General features: G+C 55.3%; 8 protein-coding genes across 8 annotated transcripts; 5 read left to right on the forward strand and 3 right to left on the reverse strand.

The window, feature by feature from the left end:
* Window positions 1-424: 424 nt before the first annotated feature.
* On the forward strand, window positions 425-1,223 carry BZA05DRAFT_4495 (NifU-like N terminal domain-containing protein). Its single transcript, XM_051487370.1, has 3 exons — window positions 425-615; window positions 677-766; window positions 836-1,223. Exons 1-3 carry the CDS (start codon window positions 510-512, stop codon window positions 1,135-1,137), a joined length of 498 nt encoding a protein of 165 aa, XP_051344056.1. The 5' UTR covers window positions 425-509; the 3' UTR covers window positions 1,138-1,223.
* A 1,573-nt stretch (window positions 1,224-2,796) lies between these two features.
* On the forward strand, window positions 2,797-3,825 carry BZA05DRAFT_365755 (clathrin adaptor complex small chain-domain-containing protein). The gene is made up of 3 exons (XM_051481514.1): window positions 2,797-2,993; window positions 3,055-3,170; window positions 3,228-3,825. Exons 1-3 carry the CDS (start codon window positions 2,925-2,927, stop codon window positions 3,631-3,633), a joined length of 591 nt encoding a protein of 196 aa, XP_051344057.1. The 5' UTR covers window positions 2,797-2,924; the 3' UTR covers window positions 3,634-3,825.
* A 435-nt stretch (window positions 3,826-4,260) lies between these two features.
* On the reverse strand, window positions 4,261-5,962 carry BZA05DRAFT_4525 (uncharacterized protein). The gene has a single exon (XM_051487469.1). The coding sequence runs from the start codon at window positions 5,699-5,701 to the stop codon at window positions 4,424-4,426; it is 1,278 nt and encodes a 425-aa protein (XP_051344058.1). The 5' UTR covers window positions 5,702-5,962; the 3' UTR covers window positions 4,261-4,423.
* A 1,963-nt stretch (window positions 5,963-7,925) lies between these two features.
* Window positions 7,926-9,697, reverse strand: BZA05DRAFT_381280 (P-loop containing nucleoside triphosphate hydrolase protein). Its single transcript, XM_051481990.1, has 6 exons — window positions 9,410-9,697; window positions 9,300-9,335; window positions 9,122-9,232; window positions 8,512-9,023; window positions 8,291-8,459; window positions 7,926-8,232 (listed from the first exon to the last, which is right to left on the reverse strand). The coding sequence occupies exons 1-6, from the start codon at window positions 9,458-9,460 to the stop codon at window positions 8,053-8,055; spliced, it is 1,059 nt and encodes a 352-aa protein (XP_051344059.1). The 5' UTR covers window positions 9,461-9,697; the 3' UTR covers window positions 7,926-8,052.
* A 1,163-nt stretch (window positions 9,698-10,860) lies between these two features.
* Window positions 10,861-11,741, forward strand: BZA05DRAFT_440117 (Calcipressin-domain-containing protein; the record flags this gene model as incomplete). Its single annotated transcript, XM_051486577.1, has 2 exons — window positions 10,861-11,040; window positions 11,088-11,741. The coding sequence occupies 2 exons, from the start codon at window positions 10,861-10,863 to the stop codon at window positions 11,739-11,741; spliced, it is 834 nt and encodes a 277-aa protein (XP_051344060.1).
* Window positions 11,560-12,637, forward strand: BZA05DRAFT_4696 (uncharacterized protein). Its single transcript, XM_051487862.1, has one exon. It carries the CDS (start codon window positions 11,754-11,756, stop codon window positions 12,375-12,377), a length of 624 nt encoding a protein of 207 aa, XP_051344061.1. The 5' UTR covers window positions 11,560-11,753; the 3' UTR covers window positions 12,378-12,637.
* A 260-nt stretch (window positions 12,638-12,897) lies between these two features.
* BZA05DRAFT_414265 (NUDIX hydrolase domain-like protein) lies at window positions 12,898-13,840 on the reverse strand (the record flags this gene model as incomplete). The annotated part of the gene is made up of 4 exons (XM_051485248.1): window positions 12,898-13,184; window positions 13,318-13,479; window positions 13,735-13,759; window positions 13,817-13,840. The coding sequence occupies 4 exons, from the start codon at window positions 13,838-13,840 to the stop codon at window positions 12,898-12,900; spliced, it is 498 nt and encodes a 165-aa protein (XP_051344062.1).
* A 2,844-nt stretch (window positions 13,841-16,684) lies between these two features.
* On the forward strand, window positions 16,685-19,940 carry BZA05DRAFT_381312 (arginine-tRNA-protein transferase). The gene is made up of 8 exons (XM_051481991.1): window positions 16,685-17,026; window positions 17,149-17,211; window positions 17,555-17,630; window positions 17,847-17,909; window positions 18,123-18,245; window positions 18,542-18,685; window positions 18,748-19,073; window positions 19,126-19,940. Exons 1-8 carry the CDS (start codon window positions 16,975-16,977, stop codon window positions 19,542-19,544), a joined length of 1,266 nt encoding a protein of 421 aa, XP_051344063.1. The 5' UTR covers window positions 16,685-16,974; the 3' UTR covers window positions 19,545-19,940.
* The last annotated feature ends 5 nt before the right edge of the window (window positions 19,941-19,945 follow it).

Genomic DNA, 19,945 nt, shown 5'->3' on the forward strand with positions numbered 1-19,945 from the left:
GTCATGAGGCAGGCCGGCTCAGAGTAACGGGGCCATGTCCATTCCACCCAAACCCTTAAATCCGAGGAGACGAGTGAGCGCGGAGATACTGGCCCGAGTAGCCGGTAACTACCGCGCTTGGCGAAGGGATGTTCTCGGCCATGCAGTTTTTCAAATCAGATAATTGAAGGGCGACTAGCGTCCTGCATTATCTTGCCTCCATCTTTCTGGCTCTTCCCTTCCACCCCACACCTCCATCATCGATCACCGTCATAGAACCCAACTTTTGCTTGCTTGGTGAGTTAACTTTCCTTACCCGATCGTAGTTTTGCCACACCCACCCCACACCCCCAGTTTCAGTTCTCCGTGTATATCAATCCGTCGCTCGCCCCGCCTTACGTTTCTAACTTTGTTGTCGACATATCAGATCCTACATCATCAACCACCACCACCATCACCACCACCGCCACCACCACCAAAACTACAAACAGCCACCGAAACTCCAAATCACCAAACTACAAATACACGAAATGTTCCGTCGGATCATCACCGCCGCCGCCCCGGCCGCCCGTCGTGTCGCTGTCCTCCCGCGCGCCACCCCCGTCATCAATGCCCGTCGTGGCTACCACGAGAAAGATATGTCTTCCATTCCTGCGTAATCCTTCATGCAATTTCTCTGGTGCTGACGGCGCAGAACTGCTCGACCACTACTCGAACCCTCGCAACGTCGGCTCGATGAACAAGGGCGACCTTGACGTCGGCACCGGACTCGTCGGCGCTCCCGCCTGTGAGTATAATATTCCGCACATCCATTGCTCCTCCCCGCTGCTGCACCTGCTAACACATTTCTTTCCAGGTGGCGACGTGATGAAGCTACAGATCCGTGTCGACAAGACGACCAACACGATCTCGGACGTGAAATTCAAGACGTTCGGCTGCGGCTCGGCCATCGCCAGCTCGTCGTACCTGACGGAGCTGGTTCGCGGCATGTCCCTCGACGAGGCCGGAAAGATCAAGAACACAGAGATCGCCAAGGAACTGTGCCTGCCCCCCGTAAAGCTCCACTGCTCAATGCTCGCTGAGGACGCTATCAAGAGCGCCATCCGCGATTACCAGAGCAAGTCGAAGCGCGCCCCGACAATGGGCGAGAAGTTGTAAAGTGTTTCTTGTTTCTTGTCCCGTTGGTAAAGCAGCAAAAGTTTAGCCGTGGGGCGGTGGGATGGGGGATGAGGGGCCAGGCAGAGGCAATGAGGATGTTTTTTCAACGGCGTTCAACGTAACTGTTTGCTTTTCACCTTTTTTTTCTTATCCTTCTTTTATCGCTTCTTTCCTATTCGTTTCTCTCTGAGTCTCTTCTTCTTGCTTTCTTTCTGTGCTGGGCCGATACTGCGTGCGCGTTGGGGTGTTGGGAATGCATGGGCTTTACTTCCTTCCTCTTGATCTCTTGATCTCTTTTTCCGCGGCCAATCTGTCTCGTCCTACCTATATTCATACCCTGCTCTTTCCCACGCAAGGAGTGGGGTATGTATGGTAGGCTGGATACTCGATACCAGGTATCTGGTTGTGCTCATCATCATTCACCCTCCCTCGCTCGCTGGATAGGATAGGTAGCTGCTTTCTTCCTTTCGTTGTATATGTATGTAAATACTTACTTACTTTACTTGGTTGACTTATCTACCTACCGTGTCCATGACTATCTCTTGTTCGGTATTCAGTGTTCACTAGTCCATGAGGAATGAGGAATGAGGGGGCTGTGTTCGTAACGATACAAACTTTTACGACCTGGAGAAAGGTGATGGACATGACCGCCGGAATATAGTACTACAGTGGGGGTCGGCCAATCGCGGAGAGCGGGGTTGGGGTTGCTGTCGCCAGCAGCCATGCATGGTAGTGAAATGGGGAGAAGAGTCCCGAATCCCGATCGATGGCGATGATGCTCGGAAGTGGAAGAGGCACTGGAAGAGGGTCGGCCAGCGAAGGTGATGAGGATGGGTTGGAGGTAGATATAGTAGGTAGTATAGTGGTTGAGTACAATACATCTGGCCAGCGAAGATGATGGGGATGGGTTGAAGTATAGTAGGTACACACATCTTCGTGAGCAAACATGAGCTACCTAGTCGAGCTGCCCATCCAGTCCTTTGATTCGATGATGAAGATAGTTGGACCATCGTCTTGGGCGAACATGAGCTGAGCTACCTATTCGAGCCACATACCAGGGAGGTGCCCAGTCTTCGATTCGACGATTCGACTTCGAGCCAACTCTCGCTGGCTACCATACATAAACCTAGACTTCCACTCCCGGTGCTTTGGTACCTAGGTACGACTCGACGACCCTCTGCTCGTCGAAACCGGGACTGATCGATCACGAAGCGGGCACGGAGCGAGCAAGAGGACGGCCAGTGACGCCCACCGCCGAGCGAAGCGCATCGGCCTTACCCCCCTCCGTCTGCGTCTGCGTGACTGTGCGACTGCATCCCGCCGCCGTCAGCTGGCAGGACGTTTCTACTCTATATACATAGGAGTAGGTAGGTACTATACATCACTCGGGGAACGCCTTGCTTTTTTGGTTTCATGGCCCTACTGTACACGGTATTACACAGTCACTCGGCGAGAGTTGAGAGTTGAGAGTTGAGACATCAAGAGACGATTGTACATAGGTATATACATTGTATGTGAATGAGCGAGGCATCAGCCGTTGGCGAGGCGAAAGCGGGAGTACCCAGAGTACTGGGCTACAGTACCTTAGGTAAGACTTACCCAGGTACCTTATCCACCTACCTTACCCACCTACATACCTTGCCTACCTTGCTTACCAGCTCCACCGCGCCCACCCCACCACCGTCATCGCGCTCGCGAGCTCAGTCGCAGCTCTCCACCGCCCACCGCGCCCTCCACCGCCCACCCTCACAACCACGACCCGCACCCTCACAACCACAACCACAACCATGATCAACGCCGTCCTCGTCTTCAACAACAACGGGCAGCCACGGCTAGCCAAGTTCTACTCCCAAATCGTGCCTCCCCCGCCCTCCTTCCCCACCCCCCACCATGGATGGTCTCACTAACCCACCACAGGACCAATCGCTCCAACAGCGCCTCCTCACGCAAATATTCACACTAATCAGCACTCGCCCCTCGAACTCTTGCAACTTCCTTCCCCTCCCGCCGCTCCTCTCCTCTCCCTCCCAGGGGTCCTCCCCCCACTCCCAGTCCTCCAGCAGCAACGACTGGAACTCCCCCTCCGCCAGCGAACAAATCACTTTGTTATACCGGCACTACGCAACCCTCTACTTCATAATCATCAGCGACTCTTTGGAATCCCCGCTGGGCCTGCTGGACCTGATCCAGGTTTTCGTCCAGGCCCTCGACCAGCTGTTCGAGAACGTGTGCGAGCTCGATCTGATATTCAATTTTGAAACGCTGCATGCGACCCTCGAGGAAATGGTCGTGGGAGGATGCGTGGTCGAGACGGATCTGAAAAAGGTTGTGGATGCGGTTAGGGGTGCGGAGAAGGGGGGGAAGAAGGGTGCGGGAGGGGGGGGTGGGGGGATGGGTGGGGGAGGGGGACAAGGTGGGGGGGGAGGGGGGATTGCGGGAGTTGTGGGAGGGCTTGGGAGGGGCGGGTTTATGGGCGAGGGGTGGGGACATCGGTGAGCGGGTGGGAGTGGATGGTGGATTTGATGAGCACAAATGGGACTGCATTGGACTGTATGCTGGATGGATGTGCCGTTGAATACAGGGCAAGATAACCGTCAAGGTAGAAGGCACGGATAACGAGCACATGGCGATTCTGTACAGCGAGATTCCAAAGCACAAGCATGGGCATGGGCATGGACTGAACATGACATGGTAGAAATCAAAACTCTATCTCCAGTTCCAGTTGTAGTTCCAGTTCCAGTTCCAGTGTACCAATCATATAGACCCTCATCCTTCCCATCCTCTCCATCCCCTCCATCCATCACTATCCCTTCCTACCTCTCCAACTATTCCATCCGTTCCATCCATTCCATCCCAAGTAATCCCAAACCAACATGGCCCCCACAAAAAATATGTGCAAAGAATCAGAGCCACACACAGACACACAGTAAACAGAAAAATCGAGACCGACAGAGAGCGTGAGATGAGTGACCGTCAATGATCAAACTCGGATAGGAATGTCGAGTATGTAGACAAAAGGAAGAAAGAGACCCTCGCTTTTTAAGGAAAAAAACGCGTATGTAGAACGAAGAAAACAGTAATAAAAAAATCAAAGCATCAACACCAAATCCCAAATGAAACCGAAAGAAAAGATGGAAGAAAAAAAAAGTGCAAAGAAAAAAAGACCGGCAAAGGAACCGTCTATACCAGAATGAAGGGGTATCAAATCAAGCCAAACATTCCATCCGTAGAATGTGAAGAAGAAAGGGAAAAAGAGAAGAAAAATGAAGAGATCGAAACCCAGCTGTTACCGCTGTTGACATGCCAGGGTTTCCCCGCATCCGCTGCATCCCCACCCTAAAAACCATCCAACAAACATCCACACGATCCCTCCACTCAGCATGTATGTCCACACCCAGCGAAACATCATATCTTGCTCTCCGTTCCTCGCCGCCAGCTCCAGGAACTCCGTCAGCATCCCTTCGATGTCCAGTTCCGCAGCCGTGCTTTCCGTCACGCCGTCCACTCCCGTCGTCGTTTTCCGCCGTATCAATCCCGCCATCGCTGCGAAGCTGCTCGAGGACCGGGGGGATGATGGCATCGATGCGGTTACGGGCGAAAACGGAGGCAGCAACGCTTGCTCGGCGTTCGATCTCCGCAAGCCCGATGCCGTTCGCGGGAATTGAATCGCCGTTGGGAGGCCGGATCCGGTCATCGACAGCATCATGGAGGGTGTCAATCCGGGGGTAATCGGTGCCGATCGCCGTCGATACGAAATCGTCATCGTCGAAGCGAGGGAGTGGTCACTGGTAGCAGTCGCATTCGTCGCATTCCCGCCGTCGCCCCACAACAAGGGCGTTTCCGGCTCCTCCTCCTCCTCCTCCTCGATGGTCGGCGGCGCGGACGAGATCACAGCGGCCTCGGCCTGTTGCTGCAGCGACGCAAGGATGGTCGACAACCGCTCGAACGACGCATCCGACATGTCATTCTCATCATCGTCGTCATCCTCCTCCTCGTCTTCGTGCCCATACTCATCATGGGCCATATCCTGAATATCACCAAACCCGCGGTACCGGCCGGGGTAGGGCGAAGGGCTCTGGAACACCGGCGGCGACGACGTCGACCGTCTCGAGTCCCTATGCGACACACTCGTTGCAGCCGTGCTCGCAATGCTCCCCGGCGAGCTCCGCCAACTGCTCCTCGTCGACGAGCTCTCAGACAACCTCCTTTCACGCTCAGGACTCTGTGGTTCCTCAACCTCAGCGCCAGCCCCAGCCCCAGCCTCGCCGTCAATCCCGAATTGGAATCCCTCGATCCCTCCTCCTCCACCCGTCTGCACCGGCGGTGTCCTCGCCGTGTTTATCGCACCCTGCCTCTGCACCGAAGTCGAAAACCGATCCAAATTCGCCTTGGTTTCCTCGATGACATCGAGCAGGTCGACGGGCTCGCCGATGCCGTCCGCGTCGAGTCGCAACAGACTCTTGAGGGCGGTTAGCTGCTCGGACAGTTGTTCGCGTTCACGCTGGCGCTCGCGGAAGAGCTGTTGCTGCAGCACGGGGGTGACGTCCTCCATGGTGTTGTCCATGGTGTGTTGTGTTGGTTGTGTTGTGTTTGTGGGTGGGCTTCGGCAATCGCTGGATCAAGGCTCGCTTTCGCGAGGGTTGACGACGGTCGCTGAAGCGAAATGTGAATTTGAGAAAGTCGAGGGGTTTTGAATTGAAGTGGGTGGTGTTGAGCGTCGGGTGTTTGCAGTTGCTAGTTATTCTTCCGATTCAACTGACAGCAGCGGCCGTCATATATTGCGACGGGGGGGTGGGGGGGTTGGATAGTCTATGTATGTAGTTTGTATGGGGTGTTTCCTGTTTTTTTGTGGGGCGGTGTAGGATCCAGGGAGTAACAGGCGCCGGGAAGCAGGGAGGCGGCGGCAGGAGAGGAAGCCAAGTAAGGAGGACGAAGGAGGCGGTGGAGAAGAAGAAGAATCGAAGAAGTTTCAAGAGAAAGGGATGCAACGAAGTAGACGATAGAAGAAGTAGAAGTAGACGAATGGAAGAGACAACAGCCACCAATCAGAAAAAGACAAGACAGAGCAGGTAGAGGGCGTGTGAGAGTCAATAAAGTAAGGACAGACAGGGCAGGCAAGAGAGTGTGGATGTGATGACGATCACGGTAGGCACGTAGGGTGCGTAGAGAGAGGCAGAGAGAGAGAGAGAGAAGGAGAGAGTCGAGTGGCGATTGGTGGTATGCTCGCAGCAGCTTCGCGTGGTGGTGGTGCTGTGCTGTGCTGTCGGGCACTCACTGGAGCAGAGGGTACGACTGGGTAGGTGGGGGAGTACCGGTACCGTAGTCACCCAAGCAGTTATCCAGGAGGTTGTGCAAGTGCAAGTGGTGGTGGTGAGAGGAGTGTTTCCTCTGGTTGGGTTGGGCCTGGCTGGCTGGCTGGCTGGGACTGGCTGGCTGGGCCCATGGTTACAGTAGTCCCGTCCGTCCTCTGCCTGGTCGAAAAAAGCACCCGCACCCGCTCCACTCACGTCTCACGTCGCAACTGACAACTCCCCTACCCTTTACCTGTGCGCTCCTCCTCGTGGCTCGCGAAATGACCTCCCCCCGTAAGCCCCCACTCCACCAACTGACCGACCGGCGACCCCTGGATGGGGGCAGAGCAAGTGCCACCGCCACCTGTAGAGTTGAGTGGAATATCTACTTTGATACCTCTGTAAGCACTCGCCCACGTCGCGATGGAGAGTCGAGACGGGTATGCAGATAGATACCAGTATGTAGCTAGAGCACTTGCGTACCTATGATATGTAGAAGGAGTACCGCACCTACCGATACCTGCCCACGTATCTACGATACAGCGGATTCAAGCCATGCCGTGCAGGGCAGCGTGCCTCCACCCATCTTCCTTGTCTGACACGAAAGCTCCTGTGTGTATGATTTGTATTATATACTCCACATATGTAGATAGGTGGATAGGTGGGTGGAGATAGAGTGCCCAGAATGCAGAATGCAGATACGCGGTCGCTAATGCCGCCGTAACGGACGCTGCATGTAGATACCGGTAGTGGTAGTAAGCTCTACATATACTCTGCCCCCATCCATCTGGGTACTCTAGAGCTGACGGAGCGAGTGGGAGGGGGAAAACCAGCACACCGCAACGCTGCGAAGAGAGACGACTCACTCTGCGGACTCTGGGGAGTCTGGGGAGTCTGGGTTCTGGAATCGTCGAGTAGGTGCGTGTGTGGGTGGGTCAGGGTGGGTGGTGGGTGATCACGGCCCCGGTACGGTAAATATGACAACGGGAAAATCGGGAGCGTGGGAAATGACGTGCCACAGTCTGAGCGCCGCTTGTGGCTAGAGCACTATGGAGAGCGTAGAGAGAGCACGAAGAGCACGAAGAGCGTAGAGAGAGCACGAAGAGCACGAAGAGCGGGACGAGGGGTCTCGGTTCCCCTCCCCTGCACGGAAAGAAGAAAGAAGAAGAAAAAAAGAAGAAGTTGAATGTTGAAACCGAGTGACTGCAATGGTGCGGCGAACCTCCTGGAAGGCTGGCACGGAGAGGGCTGGCATCGCCGGAAACGTCTGCTCTGTGCCAGCCACCAGATGCATACGGTATCATATCTCCCACAGGGTGGGTACTCTACTCTACCAGGTAGATGAGAAGTATAGTTGTCATACACTCTCTCTGCATCTGGATGCCAATGAATGGGGGCTACAGTACTCTCTCTGCATCTGGATGCCAGTGAATGGGGGCCACAGTACTCTCGTCTACCGGGTTACACAGGTCACGTAGAATATGTAGTCCACGCATGGTTGGTCACTCGGTTTCGTCATTACTATCGCTATTCTCGACATGGGGTCGCTATGGTCTACCGGTACATAGTAAGGCCGTACACGACGATACCTCGATGTTCTCTCCCTCCCACCCCCCTCTATAGATCACATCTCAATACCCATCAAGTACCCCTCCAAGATCCTCATAAACTTCGCCACGAACGCCTCGAGGTGGAAGATGTGCTTGGTGCCGATATGGATACGGTGCTCGTAGAAAGCGGACCACTTGATGACCTCAGCGCGGAGCTGGTCGTCGATCCGTTCGATCAGGCGGAAAGTCAGGAGCTATCGACGTCGTCAGTACCCCACATCATGTGATAAGAGAAAGTTATGGAAATAATACCTTGAGGATGGTAGTCGGCGGAATACAGTGCGTGAGCAGATCGTACATCTTGCCGCGCACCTGCATGATTCTAGCGGGTGTGTGCTCGGCGAGGATCTCGTCCGCAATCTGGCTGATCAACGCCTCAAAGTCCGGCGGCGGGATGGGCGTCGAGTCCTTAACCATTTCGCTTGACTTTCGGTCAGCACTGCATACAACCTCGTTTACCGGGGACAACGTACTTCTGCGCATACACCGACTCGAACATCAACAGGGCGCGGCGGAGGTTCCTCCCGCTCTCCTCCGCAATCCGCTCGGCCAGCTTCTCCCGCCACTCGAGCTTCTCCAGCTCGGCGGTGTACTTCAAGATCTTGACGATCTCGTCCCTAGTCGGCGCCGCGACGCGCACCAGCAGCGTGCGCGACTTGATGGGCGGGATGATGTTCGCGGTCGAGTTGGCGACGAGGATCAGCCGCAGATTCGGCGAGTACTTTTCCATCGTGCGCCTGAGGGCGGCCTGGGCATCGCGCGTAAGGTACTCGGCCTCGTTGATGACTACGACCTTGAAGCGCTGCTTCGCGGCTAGGTCTACCTGCTGCGTCTGCGCCGTCTCCTTCAACAGGTTCTGGATCACTACCCGGTCGTAGTTCCCGACGTCTGACGGAGTGATCTCGAGGTGGTAGTTCGACGATACGATGTTGAATTCGATCTTGCGGTTCGAGCTGGTCTGGAACACCCGCGCGTCGATGCGTATCTGTTTGGGCGGCGGTGTCAGCTGATGGTGGTCGTGGTGGTGCTGGTGGTGGCGAAGTTCCCGCCGCAGCAGGAACAACAATTACAACTACAACACACCTTTTCCGCGCCCGGTCCGAACAGCTCCTTCAGCGTCGCCACAATGCGTGTCTTCTTGCCTGCGCCCGAGGGGCCGTATATCAGGAGATGGGGGAAGTCGCCGCTGTTGGCCTGCGGAATGGAATGTCAGCGCCTGGTCCCCCGTCCACCTTGCGGAGGGCTGTAAGCGGAGACTTACCAAAGACTTCAGCCTTGAAGAGAGCCCCCCGTGATACTGTATTCAATGCCTCGTTTAGCCGTAATTCGACTTTTGGTTTTTAGGGCTTGGTGCGGGAATGGGGGACGAACGTGCAGTGCCTCCAACGATCGGGGCCGGTGTTTGTCGACGAGCAGCGGCATATTTCAGATGGTTCCGGTGGCTATGTAGGATTCGGCAGGACTCGGTGAGGTCGGTTACGGTTGGGCGTTGCTGTCGTCGTTGCAGTCGTTGTCGTCGTCGTCGTGGTCGTCGAGAAAATAATCAATCGTCGTAATCAAGTTGATGCGAAAGCGGGAAGACGCGTGGTGAAGTTCCCCAGCAGCCGGGCCCTCTCCCTGTCCTGTCTCGCGCGTCGAGCGTCGAGTGTGGGCCGGCGGCGGCGTCGGCGGCGTCGCGTCAAGCACCTTGTGGCGCAGCGGATGCCCCGTGCCTTACTTTGTTGCATATGTAGCGGAACGGACTGTGGCTGAAACTGCGCTTGCCGCAGTGCCCCCTCCCGCCCCTCGCCCTCGCCGTCCCGGGGAAGTCCGACTGCGGCCGGATGGAGCGCAATGCCGAGACTATTACGTCGACGACGGCGCTGGCGTTGGCCCTGGCCCTGGTGCTGGACCTGACCTGGTGCTGTGCCACGGCGGCGGTGGAGGTAACTTGCTTGCTTGCTTAGTTACCGGTAAGCACTCTACTCCACCTTTGCAGATGACACCTTGCGAGGCCATGGAGGCCCCGGAAGAACACCTGTCGGAATGCGCATGTGGATCTGTAATTGTGCATCCCGACACTGTGGCAATTCGTTCCATTCGGGTGCGAACGGTGATGAGCATGGCAGACAGACAGACAGACAGATGCAGCACTCCCTCGCGGCGGAAGGAGGAGGCTCATCTTTAGAAAACGGGGCGGATGACGGCGCAAGCTCCGAGACACGGCCGGGAGCATGCACTGCAACCCAAACAGGAACGCTGGGAATGGACAAGTACATGGTGGAGCACAACTCCATATGGACATCGCAGCTCGAGACGAGACGAGATCATATGCGGTTGTTTGCTGCTGCGGACCGGCACAGTTCAAGGTAGAGTTTCGTAGGGTATCCAGAGTACCTATGGTATGGGAGTCCGGTGCTGGACGAAAAGAAAGAAAGATAGAGAGAAAGTTCTTCACTTGCTGCTGCGCCTCCATAGCGATAGTCACCATACCATCCCATCGACAAATTTGCCTTCTGCTTCCGCCACCCCACCGCAGACCAGCAGCAGTAGAGCGGAGCACCCAGAAACCTCGAATCGACGGACCATCTCCGCCGCCCCCCGGCCTGCATCCACTCCCCCCTCCTGCCTATCCCCGCACAACGAAGCCATACATACCGGAACATACATATAAAAGAACTCCCCCCAGTTTCTCGCATCGACAGTATCCACACCATAACTACTTCAACTAATACAGACTACTCGGAGACACCTCGACACCTCTCACCTCATCACCTAAACCCATCCCCACATCCCCACATCCCCACCTACAGCCCACCAACCAGCACTCCACTACAGAAGCAATGGAGTCCCCCCGCCAGCTCTCACCAGCTGCCTCCCCGGGCCTGCACCCCATCGCCTCACCCGGGGCCTCACCCGCGCGCTCCCGCGCCTCCTCTCGAGGCTCGCACCTAAGCCTGGACCTATCCTGCCTGCCGCCATTAACGCAGCCCGCAAAGCCAACCAACACCCTTCTGATCACCGTAAGCCTTCCCTCCCCGCCCACCGACCACGCACTAACCCCGCCTAGAACCTCAACAACCCCACCCTCTTCACGCAGCCGCACATCACGCAGCTGCGGGACATTATATCCGCGACGTCCCCCCTGGCCAGCTGGTCACCCTTGAAGTCCTTCCGGCGCATCGTCTGTTCCTTTTCCAGCACGGACGACGCGATCAGTGTCCGCACCGCACTCGACGGCAGCGCGTTGATGGGGGACCGGGTGCGGGTGTACTTCGGCGAGCACACGCCTCTGCAGCCGATCGACCAGCACCTGCAAGCGCCGGAGGCGTCGAAGCTATTTTTCATTTCGCCGCCGCCGTCGCCGCCGCACGGCTGGGAGTCGCGCAACGAGGAGCCGCCGAACCAGGTCGTTGTCGCCGAGGACCTGGCGCACGCGCTCGCCCGCCTCTCCTGGGAGCCGAAGCATCAGGATGAAAATAACAATACGGCGGCCGCAGGGGACGCGAATAGGGAGAGGATTGGGAGGCCGAGGAGCGCGAGCTCGGTACTCTTGTTTGAACCCGAGAAGGGAGACGAGAAGGAGATGCCCGCTATCAGTGTTGATGATTACACCGACTCAGGTGACGAGAATAGTCCCGTTGAGCCGCCGGCTGCGTTGTTGGCTGGCCTGCCGAAGGTGGAGCAGGTACACACGCAGAGGCCGCCGGTGGAGTTGATGTGAGCATGTTGGATAATGAGCGGAGCATGGCGTTTGTACAGAGATTTCCTTATTTCTTCCTTTTCTTCGTTTTCCTTGCGTCTGTGTGTGTGTGTTTGTCTGTCTGGTGTGTCTGTGCGTGTGTGTGAAGGCGTCTGCAAGTGTGCTTTTATCTTTTTCTTCTTTTCTTTCGGGTTTGGTTCTGGGGATTGGTCTTGGGGATTGGGGGTGGTTTTGATATCATGGGTGTTCGTTTTCTTCTTCTTCTTCTTCTTCTTCTTCTTCTTCTGCTTTTCCTTTACTGTTACTTGGTACCGTTACTACTGTTCTTTCGGGAACTACCTCCATACCTCTGCCTGTCTACCTATTACTTTCTACTCATATAAATTGACGGGGGTTACCACCAAGCCAGCTGCCAGATCGTTCGTGACCTCAAATTCTCCACACCTCTCCTCACCTCTCCTCACCTCTCCTCACCTCTCCTCACCTCTCCTCACCTCTCCTCACCTCTCCTCACCTCTCCTCACCTCTCCTCACCTCTCCTCACCTCTCCTCACCTCACCTCTCCTCATCGACCGAGTACACACAGTGCACACGTCCTTCCTGCTGTCGAAATCTACTTGCAAACTAGAAACTGCAAACCGGAAACCGAAACTGTAAATGGAAAAAGAAACCACATGCATGTATAACCAAACCAAAACCAAAACCGCAAATAGAAAAGAAAGAAAAAAACAACCATGTATCTATAGAGTAACCAAACCAACACCCGCAACACCAATAAAGCAACCATCATCTCCATCAGACAACTGCCCAAGCCTTCCCAAGTTCCCATCCAATCACCGCACGTCACCCGCAGCCCGCCCACTCATTGCGTTCAATGGACTTCTTTTCGCAGGGAAACCGAACGAACGAATGACCAAGCCGTAACGCTATGAAAGTAAAGGAAGCCAGAAGGGAAGGGAGAAAAAACTGAGGATACAACTCATTTTGTATCTATAGAGGAGCGCATCACCACGCACGAGTATGTATCCATGTTCGTGGTAGTAGAGTAGAGTAAAAAAAAGAAGACACCCATTATTTTCCACCCCATCGTCGTCGTCGTCGAAAGAAACCAAATAGAACCTTGCCTCCACTCGTTCTATCTTGTCCCTCCCTCCAATCATACAGAATCCCCGCGAGACTACCTGAGCACGCTGCTCCGATCGATCGCCTCTATGAGTTCGGGCCGATTCATGCTCTGAAAACACGACAACGCCTCTTCGTACGTCATCCACCTCCGTTTCCGCTTGTGCATCTCGGGCCACCGGTCCTCCTCGCGCTCGACGTGGAACTCGAAGAAGTAATATAGCGTACGTGCCTGACCACCAGCCTTCGGCGGCGCTACCGCGTTTAACGGGCGGGGGTCTCGGATCTCGCCCAGGGCGCGCGTCACGCGTCCCGTAATTCCGGCTTCTTCCCAGGCTTCACCTGTAAACTCGCAAATTCTCCGTCAGCAAAGGATATAAAACTCGAGCCTGGGGAAAAAATAAAAATATGGCGGCGTAGATGGGGTAGAGGTAGGTGGGGAAAACGGATCGAGCGAGGAAGGTGGGTGGCATACGAGCTGCGGCGTCTTCCGGTCGTGCCTCATCGGTTTCGTAACCGCCCTTGGGAAGAACCCAATGATTTTGGCGATTTGTCGATTCAACGACCAAAACTTTTCTCCTGTCGACAGAAACGGCTACGACGCCGGCAACGAGTCGGGATCCGTCCGGTCCATATCCTAGATTGCGGAACAACAGAAAAAAAAGTAAGTCTCTCTCTTTGTCCCTTCGCGCGTCGGACAATAAAAAACGTGGACTGCAACGGGTGTGGCATGGGAACATAAAAAAAAGTTCTGGCTTCTGGAATTGGATATGTGGGAGGCAGGTGCAGAAACGACACACGACGGGCGACGATGGCGGGTGGACTGGGACTGGGACTGCGACTGCGCAAAAAAAAACAATTCGGGCGGGTGAACGTAATGGGATGAACGTACTCTGCTTGACCCTTCCAACACGCGCCTGGAAATGTAGGTTTCAGTACAAGCACAAGGGGGCGACGAAATCGACTACACCGACCTCCATGGATCGACTCTGCACCATCTCTCAATTTCTCGCGCTGGCTGTGCTGTCTATGGGAAAAAAAGGTTCGAAAGGGGTGAGAAGTTTATATTGCGAGTGGTGTGGGAGAGAGTAGACGGAGGGAGGCGGCGGTTGCGGATCAGTGAGATGGTGGAGGAGAATGAGGAGGAGGAGGGTGAGAAGGAGGAGGAGGTAGTGGTGGTGTTGTTGGTGGGGAGAGAGGTGGATTTTGGCCAAATAAGTAGCGCGGCGACTTGTCGACAGCGGGAACCTTCAACAGGGAGACTGCGGAAGGTGGTGGAGGAGGGTCCGACGACAAAGGGACTGAGACCAGACAAGACCACAGACGCAGCAGTAGCAGCAGCAGCGGCGGCGGAGGCGGCCAGTTAGCCACAGAAATGGTTGGTTGGTCGAAGAGCTGAACAGGCCAGATTCTTGAAACGCTGCACCGACCCGACGCAACGGATTGGAGGGGGATGTATGTATATATATGAGGCTAGAGTGGGTAGAAAGCAAAGATGACGACGAGACGAAATGTCTCGAGAGAAGCAGTCTAAACCGCGCACGTGTGTACGTAGAGGTGAAAGTGCCGGCGGATTGCCTTGTATGAGGTCCGGAACGTGTGATATATTGGGACGCGCGAGTGTCGTGTGAGCGGGCTCGACAGAGGAGTGAGGAGGGGGTAGGAGGGGATATGAGGAGGAGGATGACGGGGGAGGAGCAGGAGGAGCAAGAGGAGCAGGAGGAGGGAGGAGGAGGAGGGAGGGGGGGAGGAGGATGGGGAGGGAGGAGGGAGGGGGTTATAATGAGGGCCGATTGACTGACGGAGGCGTGACGGGGACGGGAAGGCCGGTCACTCTTGGGGGGATTAGGAGGAGGGGGAAGGGGAGGCCCTGAGTGCCAGCGGGGAGAAGGCGAAGAGGTTCATGTTGATAGTGAACTCTCTTTATCGGCGGTCTCACTGCCCGACCCTTTTCCAGTGGCACATGTACATGTACTATGCATACCTCTCGGCCTTCTCGGACTCTGTACCCTCTTCTCCGTCTCTCTATCACTCCTCCTCCTCCTCCTCCTCCTTCTCCTCCTTCTCCTCCTCCTCCTCCTCCTCCTCCTCGTCCTCCTCGATGAGTCGATGTCTTGCACCGTGCTCCGATGATTGAGGCTCGGAAGCATGTCGTCAGAGTAAAGTCCACCCATGATCCAGACCTCCTCTGTATAGAGAGAGAGCATTATTGTTCCGCTGCCCGTCCGTCCCGTCCGTCCACATTGAATTGCTTTTGCACCATCCCCACATCGCGACAAACATCCTTCCCGATGCTGCGGAATTCCTGGGAAAAGTAATGAGAAAAAAAAGGGTCCACACCGATCAGCACGGTGAGCATGTGGGTAAGTACGAGTACATACTTGGTTACTGTACTGTACATCAAACACACACTCGGGCCTTGCCGTGTATGTACGAGAGTATGTACATACCAGGAAGTATGTGGCCTGTGGATATGATGAGTGAAGAGCTATCATACTCTAGGTAGGTAATCAGGTGGGATGTAGGTAAGATGATCAGTGTTGCTGTGAGATACATACAGCATGTACTCTCGTAACCTACTAGATACATAGGCTGTGTCGTCGTCGGCTCAGCTCGCCCCCAGCTCCATCTTGTATCGATTGGGGATAGAGCCGCGTGAGAACAGCCGCGCTCGCAGCTATCGATGTGACATGACATGGCATGGCGTGGAGACCGTTCCGCCGTTTGTTGTCGGTCGGTCTGGTCTGGTCTGGTTCCCGAGTCCCGTCTGGTTTCCCTGGCAGAGCTGAAGGGTACTTGCTTGGTTATGCGTGCAGTGGGTATGCACTGTAGGGGATCCTTTGTCTTTCTCCGTCGCAGTGCTCAGCGCTGTTCAACGCTGCTCTTCGGTTCCGCAAACATCCCACGAGCGACCATATATGTTTCGTTTGACGAGCTTGTTTGTTTGTTTGTCTGACCCGAGCCCGCCCTATTCACTCTTGTCGTCACGAACGGAATCCGCCAAGCAACGAACGAGTCAATCGAGCAATAATCTCAACGGTGCACAGTGCATACGGTTCCTCACCCCGTGACCATCGCTTCAGTCATTCCTCATCCGCTTCCCCTCTCCTCCCCTCCCGTCCCTCTCCCCCGCTCGCATCTCACGGATACAGCGCTTGCTACGGCTTGAATGCGGACCACAGACGTACCGTAGCAAGACGTACCGTAGAGTACTTACACTTACGTACACGCAGAATTGCTGTCGACCCGACGGGACATCTGCACGGCACGGGATTCCGGTACACAGCTGCTCCGTCCCTGTGCTACGCCTCACTGAACACTCTCCATGGAGATGCTGGTGGTGGCGTTGATGTTGACGTTGACGACATCGTCGTCAGTTAACCATTGTTGCTGTCGTCGTCCGTCGCCGGAGCTGTGGACGAATGATGCGTGCCGTCAGATATGGTTTATGCGGGTTGCGTGCAGGGATGCGGATGGAGATCTGGAAGGAAGACCAAAAGAAAGAAGTTGATCTCAGGCGGACCGGAAGTCGAGTTGGGCCCTTCGTATTATTGGACAGAGTCGCGTTCCGGCCCTTTGGATTGGACGAACCCGCCCACACGCCGGAACTCTCTCACCTGCTGTCTCGCTCTCACTTTCACTCTCACTCTCACTCTCACTCCCCCTCCCTCCCCCTCCCTCCCTCACTCTCACTCTCACTCTCCCACCTCCCCCCGCCTCCACCCCTCAGCTCTCGCATGTGCTACATAACGTTCTCGTACTCGTAGATGCTCCTCTTCCTCGCACCGCACCGCCCTGTGGCTGCAATTGCAACTGACCAACTGACGATGATGCCTCCATAGTAAATTGCATCCTCCCCTGCCTTGCCCTGCTCTACTATACTTTACCCTATAGCTTAGCAAGTACTCTACTCTACCGAAGCCTGAAATACTATACCTATAACCGGTCAATCGATCACTTCGGAATCGCCATCTGTTCTCTTCCCCCCCTCTGCACAGCTGCTGCTGCTGCTGGTTCTGCTGCCCCGCTGCCACTTCCCCTCCACCTCCACCTCAGCTTCAACCAATCAATCAGCCAGTGAACCCATCGAAATAGGGTCGCCCTCCACCCCCCCCTCCGGCCATAGCCAACCATGTCCGCCGCAACAGCCGGATCTCAGTCGACCAGCGCATTCTCGTACCAAGGTTCGTTCCGTACCAGTCATTCCACCTCGTGGCCCGCGGGCGCAGTACGTTTGGTGTCGTGCATCGTTTGGGTCGGCTAGCTAACTCCAATTTTTCCCTTGCGTTGTTGTATCGATGTGCAGGTTCCTTCTCAAGCACGCACTGCGGTTACTGCGAAACGGATCCCAAGGAAAATCCTCCATTACGTGAATCAAACCCCTCCCTACTCCCCTACTCCCTCCGATCCCCCGCTCCTTTACCCTTATGCCTCCGCCCCTGCATTGCCTGCTTTTTTCTCTTTGGCTTCTCTAGAGTCTGTCTCGCCCTACTTTGGTTCTGTACCAGATACCCTACCCACTACCCACTACCAAACCACTTCTACCCCACTGCACATGCATGACGTCGGAAGGAAAGAAAAGGAAAAATGAAAGTTTTTTTTACATACACAATTGCGGATTCCGACAGCCAAACAAACACGTCCACTCGCATTTCTGGGGGAATGAACGATCGCAGTGGCTGATGCGCAGGTGAATGGTTCCGGAAGAGTAGGCTCGTCGTTCTACCTGCGCACAAAGGTCTTGACAGTAAGGCATTATCAATGTCTCGTCGACCGTGGATGGAGACGGTGGGTTGCTCTCCGGTTCCCCGCATCCGGTCGGACAGCTGCCTAGCAAGCTCTTTCAGCCAGCCGCGCCAGCACCAGGTCACTATTACGATAGGTATATCGTATGTGCCGGGTGATATTCGGTGATGCCGGCGCTGCGTTTGGTCCGTCCGGATGCTCAAAGTACCGTTTCGTCCAGTCGTTGCTGACACGCCCTCCGTTCGTTCGCCGTTGCAGGAGTGGAACTACATTGTACAAACCTCACATAACCCTTTCATGTTGCAAGCACTATACCATACGGTGAGTGATAACTGCCATGCCACTCCCCTTCTGCTAGTACATTATACTACGTACCGCTGCCCATGCTGCCCATCGCTGCGAATGGGCTGGCTGGCGGACGGGGGGACGGTAGTGGGGTGTAGTTTATGGGGGGTTCAGTGGTGATGGACGGATGGATGTGGTAGCTTCCGAGAGAGCTGATGATATATCGATATGATTCCTTGCCTCGAAAAGTCTTCACGCCGACACCTTCAAGGCATCCAGGGACCAGCGGCAGTGTCTGCACAAATGGACTCGCAACGTGCTTGGCGAGGATTATATCCGGGAAGCTGCAAAGAAATATCCCAAGTCCAAAGAGTAAGTTGGTCCATGTCTGTCGATACATCCATACCCACCTGTGCATCATGCACGTTCGCAGTTATACATACACCGGCTTGTGCCGTTCAATATATTGGTTGGTCCGGGTCGCCTGGTCGCTGGGAGGGGGAGAATGCCGGCAATTTTTCGGTCGGACGCCGGGAACTCAATCAATCGATCATCGGTCCACTCTATATGGTGGGGGGAGGAGGGGTGGCCGCGGAGGTCCTGTTGGAGTGAGTGCTGTATGTAGTGGGGCAATTTGCTGACGACAGTGTCTCTCGTGTCCATCGCAGAGAGAAAAAGAAACAGAACAACAGTTTCAACCTGGCGGAGAGTGTTCACGCACCGGAATACTCTACCATTGAATCATCCATCCCGCCCGAGCCGGCGCACAAGTTCGAGGTCACTCTTGAGCCCGCATCTTTCTCTGACGAAAAGTAACCTCCGCCCTCCTCCTGCGAATCGGCGATTCCATCGACTGACGATGTTTGGTGAGCAGATACGAGGTCTATGAGAACTACCAGCGCAATGTCCACAAGGAGGAACCGCACGAGATCAGCGCCGCAGGCTTCAAGAGGTTTCTGTGCGAATCACCACTGCCCACGACGACCACGGAATCGGGCAAGCGGTTTGGCTCGTACCACATGTGCTATCGCCTCGACGGACGGCTGATCGCGATGGGCGTGCTCGACTTGCTCCCCGACGTCGTCAGTGGCGTTTACTTCATCTACCACAATGACTTTGAGAGCTGGCACTTGGGCAAGGTCAGTGCCTGCCACGAAGCATGTCTGGCGAAGGAGGGAGGATACGGGTGCTACTACATGGGTAACAGTTCCTTCTTGAAACACCTCGACTGTGCATCACTAACGAAGAGAAGGATACTACATCCCCTCCTGCCAGAAGATGCGCTACAAAGCCACCTACGGTCCCTCGGAGCTGCTGGACCCCTCCACAAACGTCTGGGTCCCGCTCACGGCAGACCTAAAGTCCTCGCTCGAAGCCGACAGCACCTGGAGCAATCGCTTCTCGGGCCCCCCTCCCGATCTCGATATCGATCCTAGCAACGCAGGCGCGGGCTTCTCCATCGACTCGCAGATGCCGGGTATAATGTCGCAGGAGGAATTGGACGAGTTCGATCTCGGCGCCGTCAAGGTGGCTGCGAGAACCTTTCAGACGACGGCCGATAACTTGCAGGGGTTCGAGGATACCGAGGGGATTCTGTATAGGGTCGTTAGGGAGACGGTGGCAACGGTCGGGCCGGAGGTGGCGAGGGAGATGGTGTTGAGATTGGGGTGAACGGAGGGGGTGTGTGGTGTTGCTGTACCTATGTGTGGTAGATGTTTGGAATTCGAACGGAGGCCCATCTCCTCTCTCTCTCTCTGGATATACTCGCGGAGGCGGTCCTAGTATGTATAGAGTATCTAGGTGCGATGAGGTGAAGAAAAAAAAACTCTATTGGGAGGACATGATGCAGGTTGGCATGGCTACTGCGGCAGTCTTCATAAAATCCGTATGTACCTATGGAGGTATTCGGTTTTGTTTCTTCATTTATTAAATCATGGCGATCTGCGCTTTCCTCGCCAGACTGCAGTGTCTGTATATAAATGAAGAGAGAGAGAGAGAGTTTCCAGACTATGGTGAGTCTGTATATGGAGTACTTGGCTTCATAATCAATCCGACCAGCGTGGAGCACGAGT

Source organism: Tricharina praecox (genome assembly GCF_024521635.1).
Source record: "Tricharina praecox strain CBS 144465 chromosome Unknown BZA05scaffold_1, whole genome shotgun sequence".
In the NCBI taxonomy this organism is placed as follows: domain Eukaryota; kingdom Fungi; phylum Ascomycota; class Pezizomycetes; order Pezizales; family Pyronemataceae; genus Tricharina; species Tricharina praecox.

Bases quoted from the DNA above. Each gene is read 5' to 3' on its own strand.
- BZA05DRAFT_4495 (XM_051487370.1), top strand. From the start codon at position 510: ATGTTCCGTCGGATCATCACCGCCGCCGCCCCGGCCGCCCGTCGTGTC. The intron at 616-676 runs ATATGTCTTCCA...ACGGCGCAGAAC, and splicing joins TCGTGGCTACCACGAGAAAG to TGCTCGACCACTACTCGAAC. The intron at 767-835 runs GTGAGTATAATA...ATTTCTTTCCAG, and splicing joins ACTCGTCGGCGCTCCCGCCT to GTGGCGACGTGATGAAGCTA.
- BZA05DRAFT_381280 (XM_051481990.1), bottom strand. From the start codon at position 9,460: ATGCCGCTGCTCGTCGACAAACACCGGCCCCGATCGTTGGAGGCACTG. The intron at 9,336-9,409 runs GTTCGTCCCCCA...CATTGAATACAG, and splicing joins GATCGTTGGAGGCACTGCAC to TATCACGGGGGGCTCTCTTC. The intron at 9,024-9,121 runs GTGTGTTGTAGT...CCGCCCAAACAG, and splicing joins TCGGACCGGGCGCGGAAAAG to ATACGCATCGACGCGCGGGT.
- BZA05DRAFT_381312 (XM_051481991.1), top strand. From the start codon at position 16,975: ATGTCCGCCGCAACAGCCGGATCTCAGTCGACCAGCGCATTCTCGTAC. The intron at 17,027-17,148 runs GTTCGTTCCGTA...ATCGATGTGCAG, and splicing joins CAGCGCATTCTCGTACCAAG to GTTCCTTCTCAAGCACGCAC. The intron at 17,212-17,554 runs GTGAATCAAACC...CCGGAAGAGTAG, and splicing joins CAAGGAAAATCCTCCATTAC to GCTCGTCGTTCTACCTGCGC.
- BZA05DRAFT_365755 (XM_051481514.1), top strand. From the start codon at position 2,925: ATGATCAACGCCGTCCTCGTCTTCAACAACAACGGGCAGCCACGGCTA. The intron at 2,994-3,054 runs GTGCCTCCCCCG...AACCCACCACAG, and splicing joins CCAAGTTCTACTCCCAAATC to GACCAATCGCTCCAACAGCG. The intron at 3,171-3,227 runs GTCCTCCCCCCA...CCCCTCCGCCAG, and splicing joins CTCTCCTCTCCCTCCCAGGG to CGAACAAATCACTTTGTTAT.
- BZA05DRAFT_4696 (XM_051487862.1), top strand. From the start codon at position 11,754: ATGAGCGGAGCATGGCGTTTGTACAGAGATTTCCTTATTTCTTCCTTT.
- BZA05DRAFT_4525 (XM_051487469.1), bottom strand. From the start codon at position 5,701: ATGGACAACACCATGGAGGACGTCACCCCCGTGCTGCAGCAACAGCTC.